Source organism: Cucurbita maxima, unplaced genomic scaffold, assembly GCF_002738345.1.
Source record: "Cucurbita maxima cultivar Rimu unplaced genomic scaffold, Cmax_1.0 Cma_Scf00022, whole genome shotgun sequence".
Classification (NCBI taxonomy): Eukaryota; Viridiplantae; Streptophyta; class Magnoliopsida; order Cucurbitales; family Cucurbitaceae; genus Cucurbita; species Cucurbita maxima.
In genome coordinates, this window is record NW_019272038.1 from 2350503 (window position 1) to 2368714 (window position 18212).

Genomic DNA, 18212 nt, shown 5'->3' on the forward strand with positions numbered 1-18212 from the left:
CAATATCTGCTAGCGGTGGATCTGGGTCTGCTATCCTTCTCGTTATTCCCTGAAGGGGGGTAGACACGAGGCGGTGTGCCAGTAAGGACGCTAGGCCTCAAAGGGGGTGGATTTGGAGGCGGTCCCACATCGATTGGAGGAAGGAAAGAGTGTCAACGAGGACGTTGGGCCCCGAATGGGGGTGGATTGTGATGTCTCACATTGGTTGGGGAGGAGAACAAACCACCATTTATAAGAGTGTGGAAATCTTTCCCTAGTAGACGCGGAAACATGTTTGTGAACCACGAGGTGGTGTGATGTCCCACATTGGTCAGGGATAAGAATAAACCACCATTTATAAGGGTGTGTAAACTTTTCCCTTGTAGACACGGAAGCCCGAAAGGGAAAGCCTAAAGAGGACAATGTTTGTTAAGCAGTGGGTTTGGACCGTTTTTTTTTTTTTTTTTTTTTTTGAGGAAGTATTTGAATTTTCAACCAAATTTCAAAACGACCAAAATCCTTATCAAATTGAGACTAAACAATTCAAGAAGCTAAGGGAATATGAGTTAATATTAGTGATTTCGGGATTTGTTCACGAACCAAATTAGGGTTCTTTTTTTTCAACGAGCATGTGTTGAAGGGATTCATACCTAATTTCGTCCTCTTAAGATCAATAGTATGTATCTTAACGAGCTAACAAATGAGTTTATGTCTAATTAATTGTGTTTATGTTTGATTTAATTGAAATAAAATAATCCGAACTGCGACGTAGTACTTTAAACCTCATCACTAGCAACTCAATTAAAGATATGATTAAAAATTCCAATCACATGAATTTTAGCTACTCTTTTTGGTAACAACGTATCTAAACATGATGAAGTGTATCTTGAGCTGGGCTATAGAGAACGTTCACTATCTAAAAGAGTCTACGTAACCTATAAACTCGACTTTTCAATACTCACGTTTGAAGCCTCGTATGACAAAAGATATCGTTCACTTGTATTTTGGGATGAGGTGGGACAACATTAGCTCTCGGAACCTAAGTTGGTTCAAATCACTATTGAAACAGTGCAGAAGATTAGGATGATGATGTCAACATCGTAAAGTAAACAGAAAAGCTTATGTTTTGAATATTTTAACTTATTTTTTAAAATAACGATTGAGTTTCCACTTAATTTAAGGTCGTCACTATATACATATCATAAACATGGAAGGTAGAAATACTTTATTTAAACTTTCATAAAACATAACATTCCGCTTAAAACACAACCATGGACTTAAGTATTTTGTAAACACCTTTAAAAACAATAAACAAAAGACTAAATAAAAAAAATAAACGTTTAAATAAAAAACATTATATTCTAGTCTAAATCTAAGAAAATAAATACTACTACCCTATGTCGTCATCAACCGTACCGAAATGTCTTGCCTTAACTTAAAATAGAGGTAGCACGTAGCTACTCAGTGAGTGACCCACTGTTGGAGTTAAATGCAAGAACATGTGAATTCATTGGTGAGACCTATCATATCAGTCTATTCATACGTGCGAGTATGAGCTCACCAGACAGTTCGCATACCACTAGGTCCATAGGGTTAGCATTGAAAATTCGAACGGTTCGTGTAAAGCGGAAAGCGGATGGGTATTTTGGTGTCTCTTGGGAGGGTAGAAGGGGCAAAGTGATGGGAAAAGAAGGGCATGAGGAGACATCGAGAAGGGTCTTTTTAATGGGGGGAGTGGCAGAGCTCACACACACACACACACCCAATATGAAGTGTTCAATAATGAAGTTAGGCAGCAAAAGACAGTTCAACCAAAACCATTTTTTTAATACCCAAAAAGAACAAAAAAGTGGACAGTCTCATCCCACTAGCTATGTCTTAATGGATTGTTCTAAGCTGTCCACTTATCCCCTCTCTTCTTCTTCTTCTTCTCTTACATCATTTTTTGCTTTGAATATGTTTGTGCTTCCCATGATGACAAGGAAATTTCAATTTTATTAGGGGTTTTTTTTTTTCTTTTCTGGTTTGAATCTCGCCGATAAGACTTTCGTAAATAGTTTTATTCTTTTCTTTATTCAAGCAGTTTTTCGTCGCTAAATTAACTGTGAGATCTCATATCAGTTAGAGAGAGGAACGAAACATTATTTATAAGCATGTGGAAACCTCTCCATAACAGACACGTTTTAAAAACCTTGAAGGGAAGCTCGAGAGGAAAAGTTCAAAGAGGACAATATCTGCTAGCGGTGGGTTTGAGCTGTTACAAATGGTATTAGAGTAGCCCAGAGAGGACAATATCTATTAGTGATGGACTTGGTCTATTACAAATGGTATTAGAGCTAGACACCAAGCTCTGTGAATAAAAAAAAAAGTTGAGCCCTGAAGGATGGTGGACACAGAACAGTGTGCCAATGAGAACGATGGGCCCCAAAGGTGGTGGACATCGAGCGGTTTGCCAGCAAGGATGTTGAGCCTAAAGAGGGGTGGACACCAGGTGGTGCACTAGCGAGGACACTGGGCCTCAAAGGGAGGTGGACATCGGGCGGTGTGTCAGCGAGAACGTTGGACCCCGAAGGGAGATGGACATTGAGCAGTGTGCTAACGAGGTCATTGGGTCCTGAAGGAGAGAGGATTGTGAGATCCCATATTGATTGGAGAGAGAAACGAGTGTTACCAAGGACCCTTCGCTCCAAAGTGGAGTAGATTGTGAGATCCTACGTCAATTGGAGAGAGAAAACTCAAAGAAAAGAATATCTACTTTTTAAGTTTTTGATAAGATTTTGAATTATTTAAAAAGATTATATAAATAATATAAACCAAAATTGTAATTTAATTTAAGAAATAATATTAAAAAATTGATATGACATTTTTTATAATAATGTAATCATAATTAGTTGTTTATAAATAAAAAAAAATAACCGATCGTAATTAATTAATTTTTTAATAATATTTTAAAGGGACCAATATTTTTATTTCTTTTTTAATTTCTAAAAGAGGCTTTTGGGTTGGCCCGGACTACAGCCGCTGTGGTCCAACGTTTTAACCACGGGCCACCCATTTCTATAAAGCCCAAATTGGTTTCCCCATTAGCCCTTAATGGGCCAGTAGAATCCTAAAAGCCCAATGGGCCGTAAAATCGTATCTGGTTTATTTTAAGATCCTAAAAGCCCAATGACTCGTAAAAACATTTTTGATTTTATAAAGGGATGAAAAATAAATACAAGACGAAGAATTATACCTATTTTTTATTTTTATTTTTTAATATATAATAAAAATATAACTTTTAAAAACCAAAATTTTGATAACTTTGTTGACAACAATTTTTTAATGGTACAAAATTATAAAATTAATACAAATATTTGGTAATAAGTTTTAAGTTTATTTATTTATTTTTTTAATTTTGTGTTTAATAAATTTTTAATTTTCAATTTTTTAAAAAATTTAATTATTTTACAATTTCTGATATATTGGTAAAAACTCATCGGCGAACTGTGTTTAGCGTTATTGCTAAAGCTACGATTTTGAGGCGGCGGATTCTGTGTTTACCTTCGATTCTCCAACACCGTTTGTGTTCGCCGCCAATTTGGGAACTTCATTGATCCATCAACCGAAAGCTTCCGCGTGATTGCGTGGTTTTGAAGGAACCCAGTCAAGTCAATTCCAGTCCAATCGAATGTTTCTGCAAGTGTTTTGGTGACCGGAAGTTAGGGTTTTGTTTGTAGCTAAAACCAGCGCGCAACCCTAAATCTTCCGTTCCGGGCATTCTCACGTTCGTCGGGTAATTCATCTTCTTGACCTAATTTGTTCCCCTCCTTTTCTGGTTCATTAATTGTTGGCTGCGGCAATGATTTATGGGTTCTTTTGGAATCGGTTGAATGTGTTGTTCTAATAGTAAGAATCGGTTGAATGTGTTGTTCTAATAGTAAGAATCGGTTGAAATGCTTTAGTCGATTTATGAGTTTCTCCACTGTCCACTTCTTCAGGTTGTTTTTTTGTTCAATCTTTGAGGAAAGAGTATGATCATTTGTTCTACGGTCACTGCTGGGTTTGTTTGAAGCGATTCAATGAGGGGAGAGAGTGAGAGCATGGCAAGGCAGCTGCCCCATAATCATATGGAGAATGACATTCCAGGAACTGCATCTACTCTTTATGTGCAGGAAGAGCATTTGAACTCTGCACGTAAATGGTATTTCTGTAAACAGGAAATTGAACATAATTCTCCATCCAGGAAGGATGGAATTGATTTCAAGAAAGAGGCTCAACTGAGGAAGTCGTATTGCTCGTTTCTTCAAGAGCTTGGCATGAAGCTGAAAGTGTAAGACTTCATTCATTTATATGCATGTGACAGTTTATGTATTTCTTCTATACATGTTTTTGCTGAGCACTTCCTAAGAAATTTGTAAAATTATCTTTCTTTGTGGTTATCTGTTTTGTCATTGCAGATCTAGCTATCTTTATTCTTCAGTCACCAAGTTTTTTGGCTCACATCAGTTTTGTTTGCCCATCTATTGTCGTTGCTAGTTAACGCTTTCATAGTTTCATGGGGGATTTTGATTTAGTTTATTACGGAATAGGAAGGCTAGGAAGAGAACAGCTGGAAATATGGATATGCTAGTGTTTGAATTTGCACTAGTATTGGTCTAATGAGCTTAGGAGTAAAACACGTGGAGTTTGGGTTGAGATTTCTAAGATATGATGATAACTATGAAAGCGTTGAACAAATGATCATTGGCATATTCGTATTTGATGATAACTGCTACGTAGATACACCTTATAAAATATGTTTGCTCCCCATAGCTGGTCAAGTAAACCACACTCAATCTTGGGATGGGAAGGTAACATTTTATGGTAATCTTATTTATCACTCTACTGTCAATACACACCGTCAACTCCCATCTTTATTGGTGTTGACAATGCTTGCGCAGCACAAGGACTTAAGCTAGGTTGTATATGTCCTTTTTCAAGCAATTCCCAAACCTGTCCATGAAGGATTTTATATTCATCAGAACTCATTTTATAATGTGGTAAATGAGGGATGATAGATCCTGGAAGAAAGTCAATGTGATGTTGAATATCTCTCAATGAGGGAAAGTCTATTGGTATATTGGTAATGCTTGGGAATTTGTCGAATTAGTGCTGAATTCTGGTGGAATGTTTTATCTGTACTCTGTTTCATTTCTCAGCTTTTGATTTGATTTGATTTGATTTCTTGACAAAGGTATTGTTTTGATGGTTGAATTGTGAAAAGTTGACCTTTGCTTTCACTTTTTGTTTCATCACCGTGTTAAGCGGTATGCATCCATTTCAAGGAAATCTCAAACCACTTGGTCTTTATAACTGCCATTTCAAGTACATCACAAACCATTTGGTCTTTATAGCTATTACCTAGGTACAACGGAACTGTACACATTACATTTGTTTGTGCTTCATCATCCCTCTTAATCCAACCAACCTTGTATTGTGTTGGATGTGGATCCACCCTAAGGTTAGGTGTGCTATCAAGCTATTTCTGAAATCGTATTCTCACGGCTTCTGCTATCTATGATGACCATGCATATTTCCCATTTATGTTACATCTTGTCTGAAAAAGGAATGCCTTCGTGGATTGGATTCAGTCATTGGAGTTAAGTGGACTCCTTGGATGATACATGATAATTCTTCTCCTTCAATGGATTCAAAATGCGTTATTTCTTCAGATTCTTCACATATGCCGTCATCCAAACTGTGATTGTCCTCAATCAGTGCTAAAGAGCAGTCTTCAAGGGCATTCATTGGATAGATGCCCACTTTTCCAAACCTAAAACATTTGCCAACGTTGGTCTGTTGTAGGGATTGGTGTTCTTTTTGGTTGTTTGTTCTGCATATTTTATTTCTTTGATGTTGGTGACCCACCTTCCCTGTAGGTGTTCCTTGATTGTTTCCAGGATGTTCTTCTGGACATTTTCTTGAATTCCTCATTATTTTGTTCTTCAATAGTTGTTGCCCAGGTTATGGCATCTGAAAGATACCCCGAGGGTTGTAGCTGTACTTGGTTTTTAATTATCAGATTGCAGGCCAGAGACAAAGCTTGAAACTCGATGATGCTCACTATTGACCATACTTGTAAAAGCACTTTATCCGTGGATTTCTTCAGTATATTTGTGCACCGTGCGCTTTCATGATTGCCATTTTATAGTTCTGTTGTATGCATTGTGCATCTTGCTTATGGGCATAGCGAAGTCTCTCCCTCCTTTCCATCATTCTCCAGATTCATCACCATCATCACTGATCAACTCTCAAGCACTCACAATTATTAGAAGAAAATTTCTTCAACTGTACTCTGTTCATATTTAAATAGATTCAACTATTTCTTCTGCTCTATTCTTTTAGGTGAGAAATCTTTCTTACAATGGATGATTCTTCATATAACTTTTTGCCACACCTCAGTTGTTTTCACTTACGGGACTCTAAAGGATTGGACCTGGCACTTTTTTCTGTAGCCCGTTTTGGTTGCTTAAATGTTGATGATTGTAGCTATATGTAATCTTTTATCTTACTGCAATAATAATTACTTTTACCAAATTTTCACGTTGATTGCTGATTTGTATATCTTTCAGGCCTCAAGTAACAATTGCAAGTGCCATGATGGTTTGCCACCGATTCTATATGCGTCAGTCCCATGCTAAAAATGACTGGCAGGTGCGTTGATGGATTAAAGTTTGTTTTCTGCATTCCTTTCCTATAGTAAGCCCATTGATATTTGAAAAGTTACAATGCAGTAGTCTCTCAAGTTTCCTTAAAAGAGGAAATACTAATGCATCATACCGTGAACAAGTTGATAATAGTTACACAAAAGGCTTTCCAACTAGAATTGATTGTGAAGGAATAATAAATCCTTCACCAAGAAGCAGCCGTAGCGTTTAATGATCTCAAGTGTTTCCTCCATATATTTGTTCCTTTCTGTTCAAAGACCCCTTAAAGTAATATTGACCGTGTTGACCATAATAATTAATACTTTTTTTTCAACTGAATGCTATGAATCTCAAGAAAACATTAGCTTGCTTCCAATTGAAGACTCATGTGAAACTGACTGGCGCCCCAAATTTTCTGCTTTAGAGGACAAATGATTGTTGTAACGCCCCTAATTTTCTTAACCTAATTAGTGACGTCATCCATGCGTGCATGAATTATAAAACGGAAATTTATAATAAATAGCTTTGGAAAAAACACCAAGGTCTTACATAAAAGTTCAAAAACCCGAAATGAACATATCTTAGAATAAGAAAACATTCGTTAACTGAAACAGAAAATTTAAATTAAACAATTTAACTTAAAATCCCAATTAAAACATAAACTGTCCAACAATGCCTTCTCATCAACTTCCATGGTATCCTCAACCTCCACCGTCAACCGTGCATTGGTGCCTTACCTTTACCTGAAAAATTTAGGTAGTACGTGACTTGAGTATTTTATGTAATACTTAGTAAGTCACTCCATTGTTGGGGTTAGATATGCAAACACATGCAACATATGAGTGAGTCCTAATTTTCATAAACTTTACATGACCTTAGGCTCTTTTCTTTTTTGGAAAGGGTTGGACGTGTGGTACTTCTCCTCACACGGCCTGTGTACGTGCACATGGTTCCACCAGGCAGGCTCGTATACGTACCCCCTGGGTTTGGCTTGGTCGGGCACAATGTATTACACGTTCACCAGACGCCACAGAATAGATAAGACCCGCATGATATCATGGCGAACATAAATATCGTATTTTTACTTTCATGACATTAAAGAGAAGTATCTCGATGCAAATGACATACATATATGCATGAGGTTCCATGTCTTTTATTGCATGACATATTACGTAATACAAAATACGTTTCCTTTCCTTTATACATTTCATGATATAACTCAATTATGCTACGTGTATGCAAGACCACGTTCATCACATTCATAGCATGTAATATTATCATAACATCTAGAGCATTTCATAACACTACTAGAAAACACAATCAATCAATGCATAACATGATCATATCACATAAAAATATGGTGCATGCAAAAGCTACAGGGCACGAACCAACATACAACATAAATTAGGCTAATTCTAACAGGAAAGTCACTTACCTCGATGGCCTTGGCCAAAGTTACTCACAGTAAGCTAACTCCAACAGCTAACTACTTCTTCAAAAGGAAAAAACTAGGGCTGAAACGGCTACAGAAGGGCTGAAAACCTAGAAATTGATATATTATGAGTATACCGAGCCGACTGAGCTGCCAAGTCGAGTTGCGGGATGTGATGGAGCTGAGCCGACTGTTCGTACACGTGCGAGCCGAGCCACGACTGTGCACCCGTGCGAAGCTAAATTCGGAGCTGCAAGCGCGCGTCTGCGGAATCTGTATCCAGAAATGAAGACGTGCGTAATATTTAGTGGATATAGATTTCGCAGACGTGCGCACGTTGCCCCAAATTCGGCTTCGCACGGGTGCATAGTCGAGGCTTGGTTCGCACGTGTACAAATGGTTGACTCAGCTCCATCACATCCCCCGGCTCGGCTTGTCAGCTCAGTATAATCATAATATATCGATTTCTAGGTTTTCAGCCCTTCTGAAGCAGTTTTTGCCTTTGCTTCTGCCTTTTTAAGTAGTTAGCTTACTGTGAGTAACTTCGACCATGATCATCGAGGTAAGTGACTTTACTGTTGGAGTTAGCCTAACATATGTTGGTACGTGCCTTGTGGCTTTTGCATGCACCATATTTTTATGTGATACGATCATGTTATGTACTGATTGTGTTTTCTAGTAATGTTATGAAATGCTATGGATGTTATGATACTATTACATGTTATGAATGTGATGAATGTTGTCATGCATACACGTAGCACAATTGAGTTCTGTTATGAAATGTATAAAGGAAAAGAAACGTATTTTGTATTACGTAATATTTCATGTAATGAAAGACATGGGACCTCATGCACATCTGTATGTCATTTGCACTTCCCCTTAATGTCATGAAAGTAAGAATACGATATTTATGTTCATCATGATATCATGCAGGTCTTTTCTATTCTGTGGCGTCTGGTGAACGTGTAATATGTTGTGCTAGACCTAGGGGTACATATACGTGCCCGCCTAGTGGGCCCATGGCCGTGTGTGGAGAAGTACTACACGTTCAACCCTTTCTAGAAAAGAAAAGAGCCTAAGGTCATATAAATTTTATGAAAGTTAGGTCCCATTCATATGTTGCATGTGTTTGCATATCTAACCCCAAAAGTGGCTTGACTTACTGAGTATTTCATAAAATACTAAAGCCACGTGCTACCTAAATTTTTCATGTAAAGGCAAGCCATCATTGCACGGTTGATGGTGGAGGCTGAGGATACCATGGAAGTTGATGAGAGGGCATTGTTGGGCCGTTTATGTTTTAATTGGGATTTTAAGGTAAATTGTTGAATGATTGTTTTATTTAAATTTTCTGTTTTTTTATTCTGAGATATGTTCATTTCGGGTTTTTGAACTTTTATGTAAGACCTTGGTGTTGTTTCCAAAGCTATTTATTATAAATTTCCACTTTATGATTCATGCACGCATGGGTGATGTCACTAATTAGGGGTGGGTGTTACAGTTGTGGTTTTCGTCTACTTTTAATACCACAACACACATCCACCTGAGGCTTAGGAACCTACTTGAATTTCTCCCTTGAAAAAAGTAATTCTTCAGTTATTTGTATGCGTATGGGATTTTGTTTTATAACTCAAACTTGATACTTTGTTGCAGACAATCGGAACAACAGGCATGTTTCTTGCCTGTAAGATTGAAGAGACACCAAGGTTTCTGAATGATGTTGTTGTTGTGGCTTATGAGTTGATATACCAATGGGATCCTTCTGCCCCTAAAAGAATTAGACAAAAAGTACAATACTCTGCCTATTATCTTCTTTAACATTTATGTTGAGTGATCGGATGACCGAATGAAAATTCTGCTTGTAGGAAGTTTTCAACAAACAAAAGGAACTAATCTTGATTGGGGAGAGGCTTCTATTGTCAACGCTTGCATTTGATGTCGACGTTCAACTTCCCTACAAGCCACTTGTTGCTGCTCTAAAAAGATTAGGAATGGCTGCTGATCTTGGGAAGGTGGCCTGGAATTTTGTAAATGATTGGTAAAGATCTTCATCTTACTCACAAGTTTCTGTTCACTTCGTGCTAGTTTGATGTAATTTTTTTAGTGAATTGTAGTTTATCTTTTAGAGATTAATGTCACCATGAAACTTGTAGGCTTTATACAACATTGTGCTTGGAGTACAAACCCCATTATATTGCTGCTGGTTCGATATTCCTCGCTTCCAAATTTCAAAAAGTGAAATTGCCTTCGGATAGGGGAAAGGTTTGGTGGATGGAGTTCGATGTTTCACCGAAACAGTTACAAGGTTCTTAAAATGAATCTTTGTACTCATATTTTATTGTCGCTTGTTGAGAGCATTTATCATTTTCTTTGGAATTCTTTCAGAGGTTATACAGAAAATGTTGAAGTTATTTGAGAAAGATAGAAAACAAAACCCACCACCTTCAAAGACTCATCAGCCTGAACCTTTAGATGGACAGACAAGGGTTGATAGCTCCCAATCATGTATATCCAGCGTGACAATTTCCGATCAGCTTGATAGTCATGATGCCACGACGGAGGCCAGTGACTGCAATGAGCCTGTACTGCCTAATTGTTGCCACAATCAGGAAACTATGAATTACTGCATCAGTCCTGTGGAAGTTTTACCCTGCCAAACAAGCGATACTGGGAGTTCAAGTAGCGCTATCGACAATGGTGATACTGGGATTTGTCGGAGTACCGAGGAAATTTATACTGATCAGACCACGCAGTCAACAACTGGTTCTGTATCTGTTTCTAAGGACTTCAGTAAGATAAACGTATTCCAACTCAGGGAGGCAATAAAGAGAAGACGACTTTGTAGAGTTACAAGTACAAAGGAAGTACAGCCCATGAGCCCCGATATTGACAGCGAAGCATGGATCGAAAAGGAGCTGGAACATGGAATAGAGTTAGAATATGAATCGTCATTGAAAAAGAGAATAAAGGCATCTTGAAGTTTGCAATGCTTACTGATTAAGTATCATCAATATTTTTCTTGTCAGAGATTTTGATTAATTCCAGGAAATTCTGATTCTGTAAGTATTAAGATTTTCAGCTTATTATTCATTCTTTTGATAGTTCTATCCTCCATCTCTTGTGTAGTCTAATAACGTACCACTACATATATCTCGCTCATCATTGATAGTAAATGTTTATATGGAAGTGTATTTATATCACAACGTTCTATTCGTTCTTCAATGAATGTATTAGCCTTTATGTATCCAATCTTAGTTACTTTTGTGATCTTTTCTTCTTTATGTGAGTGAGATAAAGCAGTTAGTTGTACAATTTGACCTTTCGGATATAAATATATATACAGGTAATTATTTTCAACACTCCTGATTTCGTCTACAAGATCGTATCACATTTATTTTTATGCAGTTTTGTTATATTGCTTGTTGATTTTTCCTCGTGTTTAGGTTGCTTGGATCATGTTAACACTAAACGCAACACGTTACTATTGTAATACTTTGTTTTACTGGTATAATGCCACTGTTTTGAAGTTGGGTTCAGAATCTTTGGAGTTGGATTCTTCCCAATCTAAGGAGGGTGGGAGAATCCCTCCAGTATATGCCACATTACTGTGTATTATTAGCTTTTGTCCTATGAATCTGCTAGAAGCCCAAAGCCATCGGAAGATTTAGTAGAAGAATTTATTGAGTCCAGGTACCTTTCCCTGCCCATAGGAGGTAGTTCTCCAGATTCTTCTTTTAGGGAGTGGAGTAGTAGGACTTATTGGGGACTATTGTGAGATCTCACATCGGTTGGAAAGGAGAACGAAACTCTCGTGGGTTTGGGCTATTACAAATGGTATCAGAGCCAGACACCGAGTAATGTGGTAGCGAGAAGGCTAAGCCCCAAAGGAGGGTGGACACGAGGCCATGTGCCAGCAAGGATGCTAACCTTGAAGGGGGGGTGGATTTGGGGGTCCCACGTTGATTGGAGAAGGGAACGAGTGCGAGCAAGGATGCTGGGCCCTGAAGGGGGGTGGATTGTGAGATCCCACATCGGTTGGGGAAGAGAATGAAACTCCCTTTATAAGGGTTTAGAAACCTCTTCCTAGCAGATGGTTTTTAAAAACCTTGAGGGGATAGCCCGAAAGAGGATGCCCAAAGAGGACAATATCCAGAATATATGATATCACTCTCACTAACTTTTCTCTTAAAAACCTTTCACTCCCTCCTAGCAGAAGCAAATCACTTGGAAGCGCAGCAGTTTTTCGAATGCCGGTGAAGTTCTTTATCCTTTGTTGCTTGATTTTCTGTTCCTGGTGAGCTTGAATCATGCATAAGGGGATGTCATCATGTACATTGGCACCCATGATCTTGCATTGCTACTATTATACAAACCTCATAGACAGCAAGGCCATAGGGAATCAAATTGTATAAGGCAAAGCTTTTAGCTTACTTAGCATTATAGAAAGAAAGACATTCTCAGGCAGGGTGCTTGGTTTCATCCTCCTTTTGTGAGAGACCATTTTCTTTCTTTTCTTTTTCTTTTTTCCTTTAGTTAAATGGCTTGTCTCTTTCCAACACACCTTTAAATCTTATTTACTTTAAAAACTCCTTTTAGAAACCGTGGAGAAACGTCTTTTGACTTGAATAGTATGTTATATTGAACTTTTATGTCGAAAACGATCGTCAAATAATTGCAGGGAATGAAAAAACTGGATCCTATCATATTTCGTTCTTATGTATCGAAACTATACTAACGTCATCATATTCTTTGAGTAGGTACAAGCGTGGTGAAACTCACCAACCGTTACAGGGAAGGACCGTAGAGAAAACGAAAAAGCCAGCTTGTCGATTCTGCATCTCTGTGCATGGCTTAGAGCATACCAGTAAGTTTTAACCATCTCTAAGTTAATTTCTTTTAACCATTGTTTATCTGCCTCTTTGTTGAGATTTAGAGCATACCAGTATGATAAATTTGGATTAGTCTATGGAAATACTTCATTCATAGAACAAATTTTGCTCTGATAAACACCATTTGAGAAGGGGTTAATTGAGTTTGGTTGTTTTTTACCCAAGTTAAAAGCTATGGCTTTGTACTTTATAAAGGATACACCTTTTACTGAATGACAGGGATGAGGTGATGGACCCATATGCTATAAAGTTCTCAATCATAGAAAATGACTTTTTTTTGGGATTTGTTCATGAAGTTGAATTCCTATCTTCATTCAACAAGAGCGTGTACGTTTTTGTTTGATTTCTCATGTCGTGTTTACTGTTTTCTACCCACAAAAACTCGATGAGGGTTTTCCCGTTTGCCTGTTTGCCCGTTTGCCCGTTTTCCAGTTGTATGCTAGGTTTGAGCGACTACTGTTGAGTTATGTGATGAATGATTGTTCGGTTTACGTGTTCTATATGTGTGTTTCTTGTAATGAAATGATGTTATGGGACCGTGCACGAGTGGGGAAACCTTTTGGAAATGATAGTGTCGAATAAAGGAGACGAGAGCTTTAGATACAAAAGAAAGGGGGAAAAAAGAGGGAAATGTGGTCAAAGATATAAAGACATTTTGCATATATATATATATACATATACAACTCTTTTTTTAAGATTACTTGAATTATTTTTTAACTTTAAAGCTTTAATGATGTCATATTTAATTAATTTGTTAAGAAAAATGTGGTCAAATAGGCCAGTTTATAGCAGCATAAATGATTCAATTATTTGATTGGTTGCTTAAAATTGTTTTATCCATTCTTTTAGGTGCCAAAGAGAAGCATTATAAAAGGAGGTATCATTCATGAAGAGATGAGAGAACAGAGATAGCCTCTTATTCTTCTTTTGCTTTTGCTCTTCTTTTTCAGCAATGGATTTCTCTGCTAATCTCCATCACCAACTTCAACTCGAGAACCAATTGCTTCTTGGTTCCGGGAACGGGCATGCCTGGAACCCCGACGTCACATTGTAAGTACTTTCGAATACTCGTTGAATACTCGACATGTCATGTTTCTATTGATTCGTTAATTGTATGGTATGTTGATGAGTTGGGAAACTTGCGAACTTGTGGATTTGATTGAGGGGATAGGAATTGGATTAGGAAAAATGAACGAGTTTGTAATAGCCCAAGCTTATTGCTTGTAGATATTGTCCGGTTTGACCTGATATGTATCGTTGTCAGCCTCACGGTTTTAAAACGTGTCTATTAGGGAGAGTTTTTTATACCCTTATAAGGAATGCTTTGTTCTCCTCTCTAACTGATGTGGGATCTCACAATCCACCCCCCTTGGTGGTCCAGTGTTCTCGCTGGCACACCGCTCAATGTTTGCCTCTAATACCATTTGTAACAACCCAAACCCACTGCTTGTAAATATTGTTTGCTTTGGTTCATTATATATTGTCGTCGGTCTCACGGTTTTAAAATGCGTTTACTAGGGAGAAATTTCCACACACTTATAAGGAATGTTTTGTTCTCTCTCCAACTGATGTGAGATTTCACAATCCACCCTCCCTCGAGGGTCCAGCGTCCTCGCTGGCACACTGCTTAGTGCCTATACTATTTCTAACAACCCAAGCCCACTACTAGTAGATATTGTTCGCTTTGTTCCGTTACGTATCACCGTCAACCTCACGATTTTAAAACGCATAGTGAGAGGTTTCCACACTTTTATAAGGAATGTTTTGTTCTCCTCTCCAACCAATACGGAATCTCACAAAGTTCAAAAGACACAAAAAAGTGTTGAATGCTTACTCTAGTTAAGATTCAAGTTCAACTATCGTGTACAACTAAATACTTTCTGGTCTTTCACATCCAATAATTACGTTTGTATCATTAAACCTTGTCGAGAATTTGATTGCAGTTCCCCAAGCTGCGAATTCGAGCCAAGTTTTCACCTTCAGGACGTGAATCCCGCTACCATTATCGACGGAGAGAGCTGCTACACATACACAAGCTTGCAGCATTATTTCCATGGAAGCAAAGATAAAAAGTTCATAGAAAAAGGAGAAGAAGAGGCATCAGCTTCTTCTCCCAAAACCAATGGAACATTGAACAGCCATTGTTGCAGCTTTGAAGATTTGAACAAGATGGCTCAAAGCTGCTGCTGCTGCACCAAGATTCATCCTACTCTTAATGTTTCTTCAAGGCAGCCATTGATGGCAGAGCTGTCCAGCTTTTTCGGGTTCGATCATACCGTCCCCTTCCAACAATCAACGAAAGTAAGTCGTTTTTGTTGTTTTTTTTACTTCGATTCTATTTTTATCAACGAACTTTTATGTTTAATTTATTTCCGTTTTTTTTATATATTCTTTTAATAAAATTTATTTAGAATATATAAGATAAATATTTAATAATATTAAATAATATAAATTGAAGATGCCAAACCATGAAATTACACAAGCAAAGAGGCCTTGTAGCTTGAAGCAGCAAAAGCCAATTCAAGCCCCGCCAAAGAAGCCGCGAGTGGAGCCACGCGCCACTTGCCCTCCTTTGAAGGTATGCTTATATTTATATTATAAATATTATTTTTTTATTAAATAATATTAAATATAATTTCAATTAAAGAAGGATATAAATGTAAATGAGTATATTTAGCCTTTATTTTTTTATTTAAAAATAATTAATACTTTTTTACATATTATAAAATTTAAATTTATTTTTTAATTTTGGTTTAAACAGATTAGGAAAGAGAAATTAGGAGACAGAATTGCAGCACTTCAACAATTAGTGGCACCGTTTGGTAAGGTATGAAAAAAACAATTTATTATTATTTATATATATATATATATATATATATAATTTCTCATTATATATAATATTAAAAAATATTTGACTTATTTTGTCAATTACGAAATTGCCCTTGCAGACTGACACAGCATCAGTTTTAATGGAGGCCATTAGTTATATTAATTTCCTTCAAAATCAGGTTGAGGTATTACTTCTATTTTTTTTTTCTTTTTCTTTTTTTTTTGATAAAAATAAATTAAATTACTCGAAAAAATTATAATTTAGTTCTTAAAAATTTTGAAAATTGTCTAAAATTTGATTATTTATGAGAGTTTTAATCAATTAAACTAATTTTAATATTGTTTTTTTAAATCATACCCAAAATTTTAATTTAGCCTTAAAATTAAAAATAGGGAATTACTAAAATTTAAACTAAATTTGATAATAAATATGAGAGTGAAAAAATAGGAAAGAAATATGGTTATAAAAATTAAAAATATTTTCATAAAATCTCTTTAATGTTCTATTCTATAATATATTAAATGCATTTTATGGAATTGATGAATAAAAGTGATGTATTAAATAATATTTTCTTTTATTATTAAAACAATTTGTTTTTGGTAAAAGAAATTTGTGGTAAATTAATTGTTCAATTTTATTGTTTCAGATGCTAAGCCACTCTTACATGAAGTCGGGTCGCAGCAAAAACTACAAAACGACATGTCGGGTGAGAAATTCTTTATTTAATTATTTCGTTTCCAACCAATTTATTTAAAATATTCCAAACTAAAATTTTAAAATTTTCAATTTTTCCGCAGAAAATATAATGTTATCGAATAAAGCTAATTTAATTTTGGAAAATTTCTAATTTTTAATCCCAAGTTGTATTATTTTTATTTATTATTATTATTATTTTTATAAATTCACTATTTTCAGTAAAATCAAGATTGATGGTAAATAACTTTTCCTAGATCCACAAATTTTAACACAAGTTGACAATTCCAAAATTTTTAAAATTTAGGGTTAAAATTACAAATTTATCTAAATTTGAGGTGTAATCTAATGAAATTGAAAGTTTAGACTCCCAAAGTTAAGGGTAAAAATGGTAAAAATGGTTTTTTACCCTTGTATTTTTATCTTATATTTGTAAAAAATTTAGTTTTACTGCTTCTCACAAAAAAAATTAAATAATTTTACAGGATGAATCAAATGAAAAGGACAAAAAACCAGAGAGTGATTTAAAAGCCAAAGGGTTATGCTTAGTTCCAACGTCTTGCATTTCATACTTGCCGGAAGATACTTGCACCGGCGGCAGAATCGGCAACATTTGGCCGCCGTTGACGGCGGCTAGTTTCAATCGGAGAACATTTTGATGGGTTTTGTGGATGAAAAAGGGGTAATATGACATGTAAATACAAAAAAAAAAAAACTTACTAATGTGGAGTAAATTTGGTCACTCTCTTTGTGATGATGATAGAGATGAAGCACCTATGATCCATTCATAATGGATGCTTTGTAAATGACTTTAAATTAAAATGATCTTTGTTAATGAATTGACCTAATTGGTTTTAAGCATGAGGTCTAATATTGTCTGTCTATAAATTTCATGATATTGTCCACTTTGAGCATAAGCTCTCATGGTTTTGGTTTGAGTTTTCCCAAAAGGCCTCACTCTAGTAGAGATAGTATTCTTGATTATAAACTCATGATCATTCCCTAAATTAGTCGATGTGGGGCTTTCATCTAACACCTCAGAGCAAAATAGGCCTCCCCTCGAACAAAGTACGCCTCCCCTTAATCGAAGCTTGACTCCTTTTTTCAGAGCAAAATAGGCCTCCCCTCGAACAAAGTACGCCTCCCCTTAATCGAAGCTTGACTCCTTTTTCACTCCTTTTTCTTTTGGAGTTATTTGTTCAACATTTGAAGATTCTATTGAAGCTTGACTCCTTTTTCACTCCTTTTTCTTTTGGAGTTATTTGTTCAACATTTGAAGATTCTATTGATTATAAACTCATGATCATTCCCTAAATTAGTCGATGTGGGGCTTTCATCTAACACCTCAGAGCAAAATAGGCCTCCCCTCGAACAAAGTACGCCTCCCCTTAATCGAAGCTTGACTCCTTTTTTCAGAGCAAAATAGGCCTCCCCTCGAACAAAGTACGCCTCCCCTTAATCGAAGCTTGACTCCTTTTTCACTCCTTTTTCTTTTGGAGTTATTTGTTCAACATTTGAAGATTCTATTGAAGCTTGACTCCTTTTTCACTCCTTTTTCTTTTGGAGTTATTTGTTCAACATTTGAAGATTCTATTGACATAACTAAGTTTAGGACATAACTCTGATATCATGTACAACCATTTTCTTCAGGCACAACAGGCTAATGAACATCGAGAGTCACTATAACTCACTGCACTATAAATATCAAACTACTTGAAATG

General features: G+C 36.4%; 2 protein-coding genes across 7 annotated transcripts; both read left to right on the plus strand.

Annotated features, from left to right (window-relative positions):
• Positions 1-3454: 3454 nt before the first annotated feature.
• Positions 3455-11193, plus strand: LOC111496205 (cyclin-T1-3-like). 2 transcript variants are annotated; one of them, XM_023146568.1, is made up of 7 exons: positions 3455-3754; positions 3960-4291; positions 6573-6654; positions 9733-9867; positions 9945-10117; positions 10233-10384; positions 10465-11193. In XM_023146568.1, exons 2-7 carry the CDS (start codon positions 4041-4043, stop codon positions 11055-11057), a joined length of 1386 nt encoding a protein of 461 aa, XP_023002336.1. In that variant the 5' UTR covers positions 3455-3754; positions 3960-4040; the 3' UTR covers positions 11058-11193. The 2 variants fall into 2 exon arrangements, with proteins under 2 accessions (XP_023002336.1, XP_023002337.1); XM_023146569.1 differs by lacking the exon at positions 3455-3754 and adding an exon at positions 5953-6345 and having other exon boundaries at positions 4203-4291.
• Positions 11062-17233, plus strand: LOC111496277 (transcription factor bHLH69-like). Of its 5 annotated transcripts, XM_023146669.1 has the most exons (10): positions 11062-11138; positions 12837-12943; positions 13818-13845; positions 13919-14018; positions 14912-15269; positions 15427-15546; positions 15730-15795; positions 15917-15982; positions 16445-16504; positions 16977-17233. In XM_023146669.1, exons 4-10 carry the CDS (start codon positions 13921-13923, stop codon positions 17148-17150), a joined length of 942 nt encoding a protein of 313 aa, XP_023002437.1. In that variant the 5' UTR covers positions 11062-11138; positions 12837-12943; positions 13818-13845; positions 13919-13920; the 3' UTR covers positions 17151-17233. The 5 variants fall into 5 exon arrangements, with proteins under 5 accessions (XP_023002437.1, XP_023002435.1, XP_023002438.1 ...); XM_023146667.1 differs by having other exon boundaries at positions 13818-14018; XM_023146670.1 differs by having other exon boundaries at positions 13818-14018; positions 15917-15976.
• Positions 17234-18212: the final 979 nt, after the last annotated feature.

Excerpts from the sequence above, each read along its gene's own strand:
- LOC111496205 (XM_023146568.1), top strand. The coding sequence starts at position 4,041 with ATGAGGGGAGAGAGTGAGAGCATGGCAAGGCAGCTGCCCCATAATCAT. Across the intron at positions 10,118-10,232 it reads TGGAATTTTGTAAATGATTG|GCTTTATACAACATTGTGCT; the intron begins GTAAAGATCTTC and ends TGAAACTTGTAG. Across the intron at positions 10,385-10,464 it reads TTCACCGAAACAGTTACAAG|AGGTTATACAGAAAATGTTG; the intron begins GTTCTTAAAATG and ends GAATTCTTTCAG.
- LOC111496277 (XM_023146667.1), top strand. The coding sequence starts at position 13,921 with ATGGATTTCTCTGCTAATCTCCATCACCAACTTCAACTCGAGAACCAA. Across the intron at positions 15,796-15,916 it reads TAGTGGCACCGTTTGGTAAG|ACTGACACAGCATCAGTTTT; the intron begins GTATGAAAAAAA and ends TTGCCCTTGCAG. Across the intron at positions 15,983-16,444 it reads TCCTTCAAAATCAGGTTGAG|ATGCTAAGCCACTCTTACAT; the intron begins GTATTACTTCTA and ends TTATTGTTTCAG.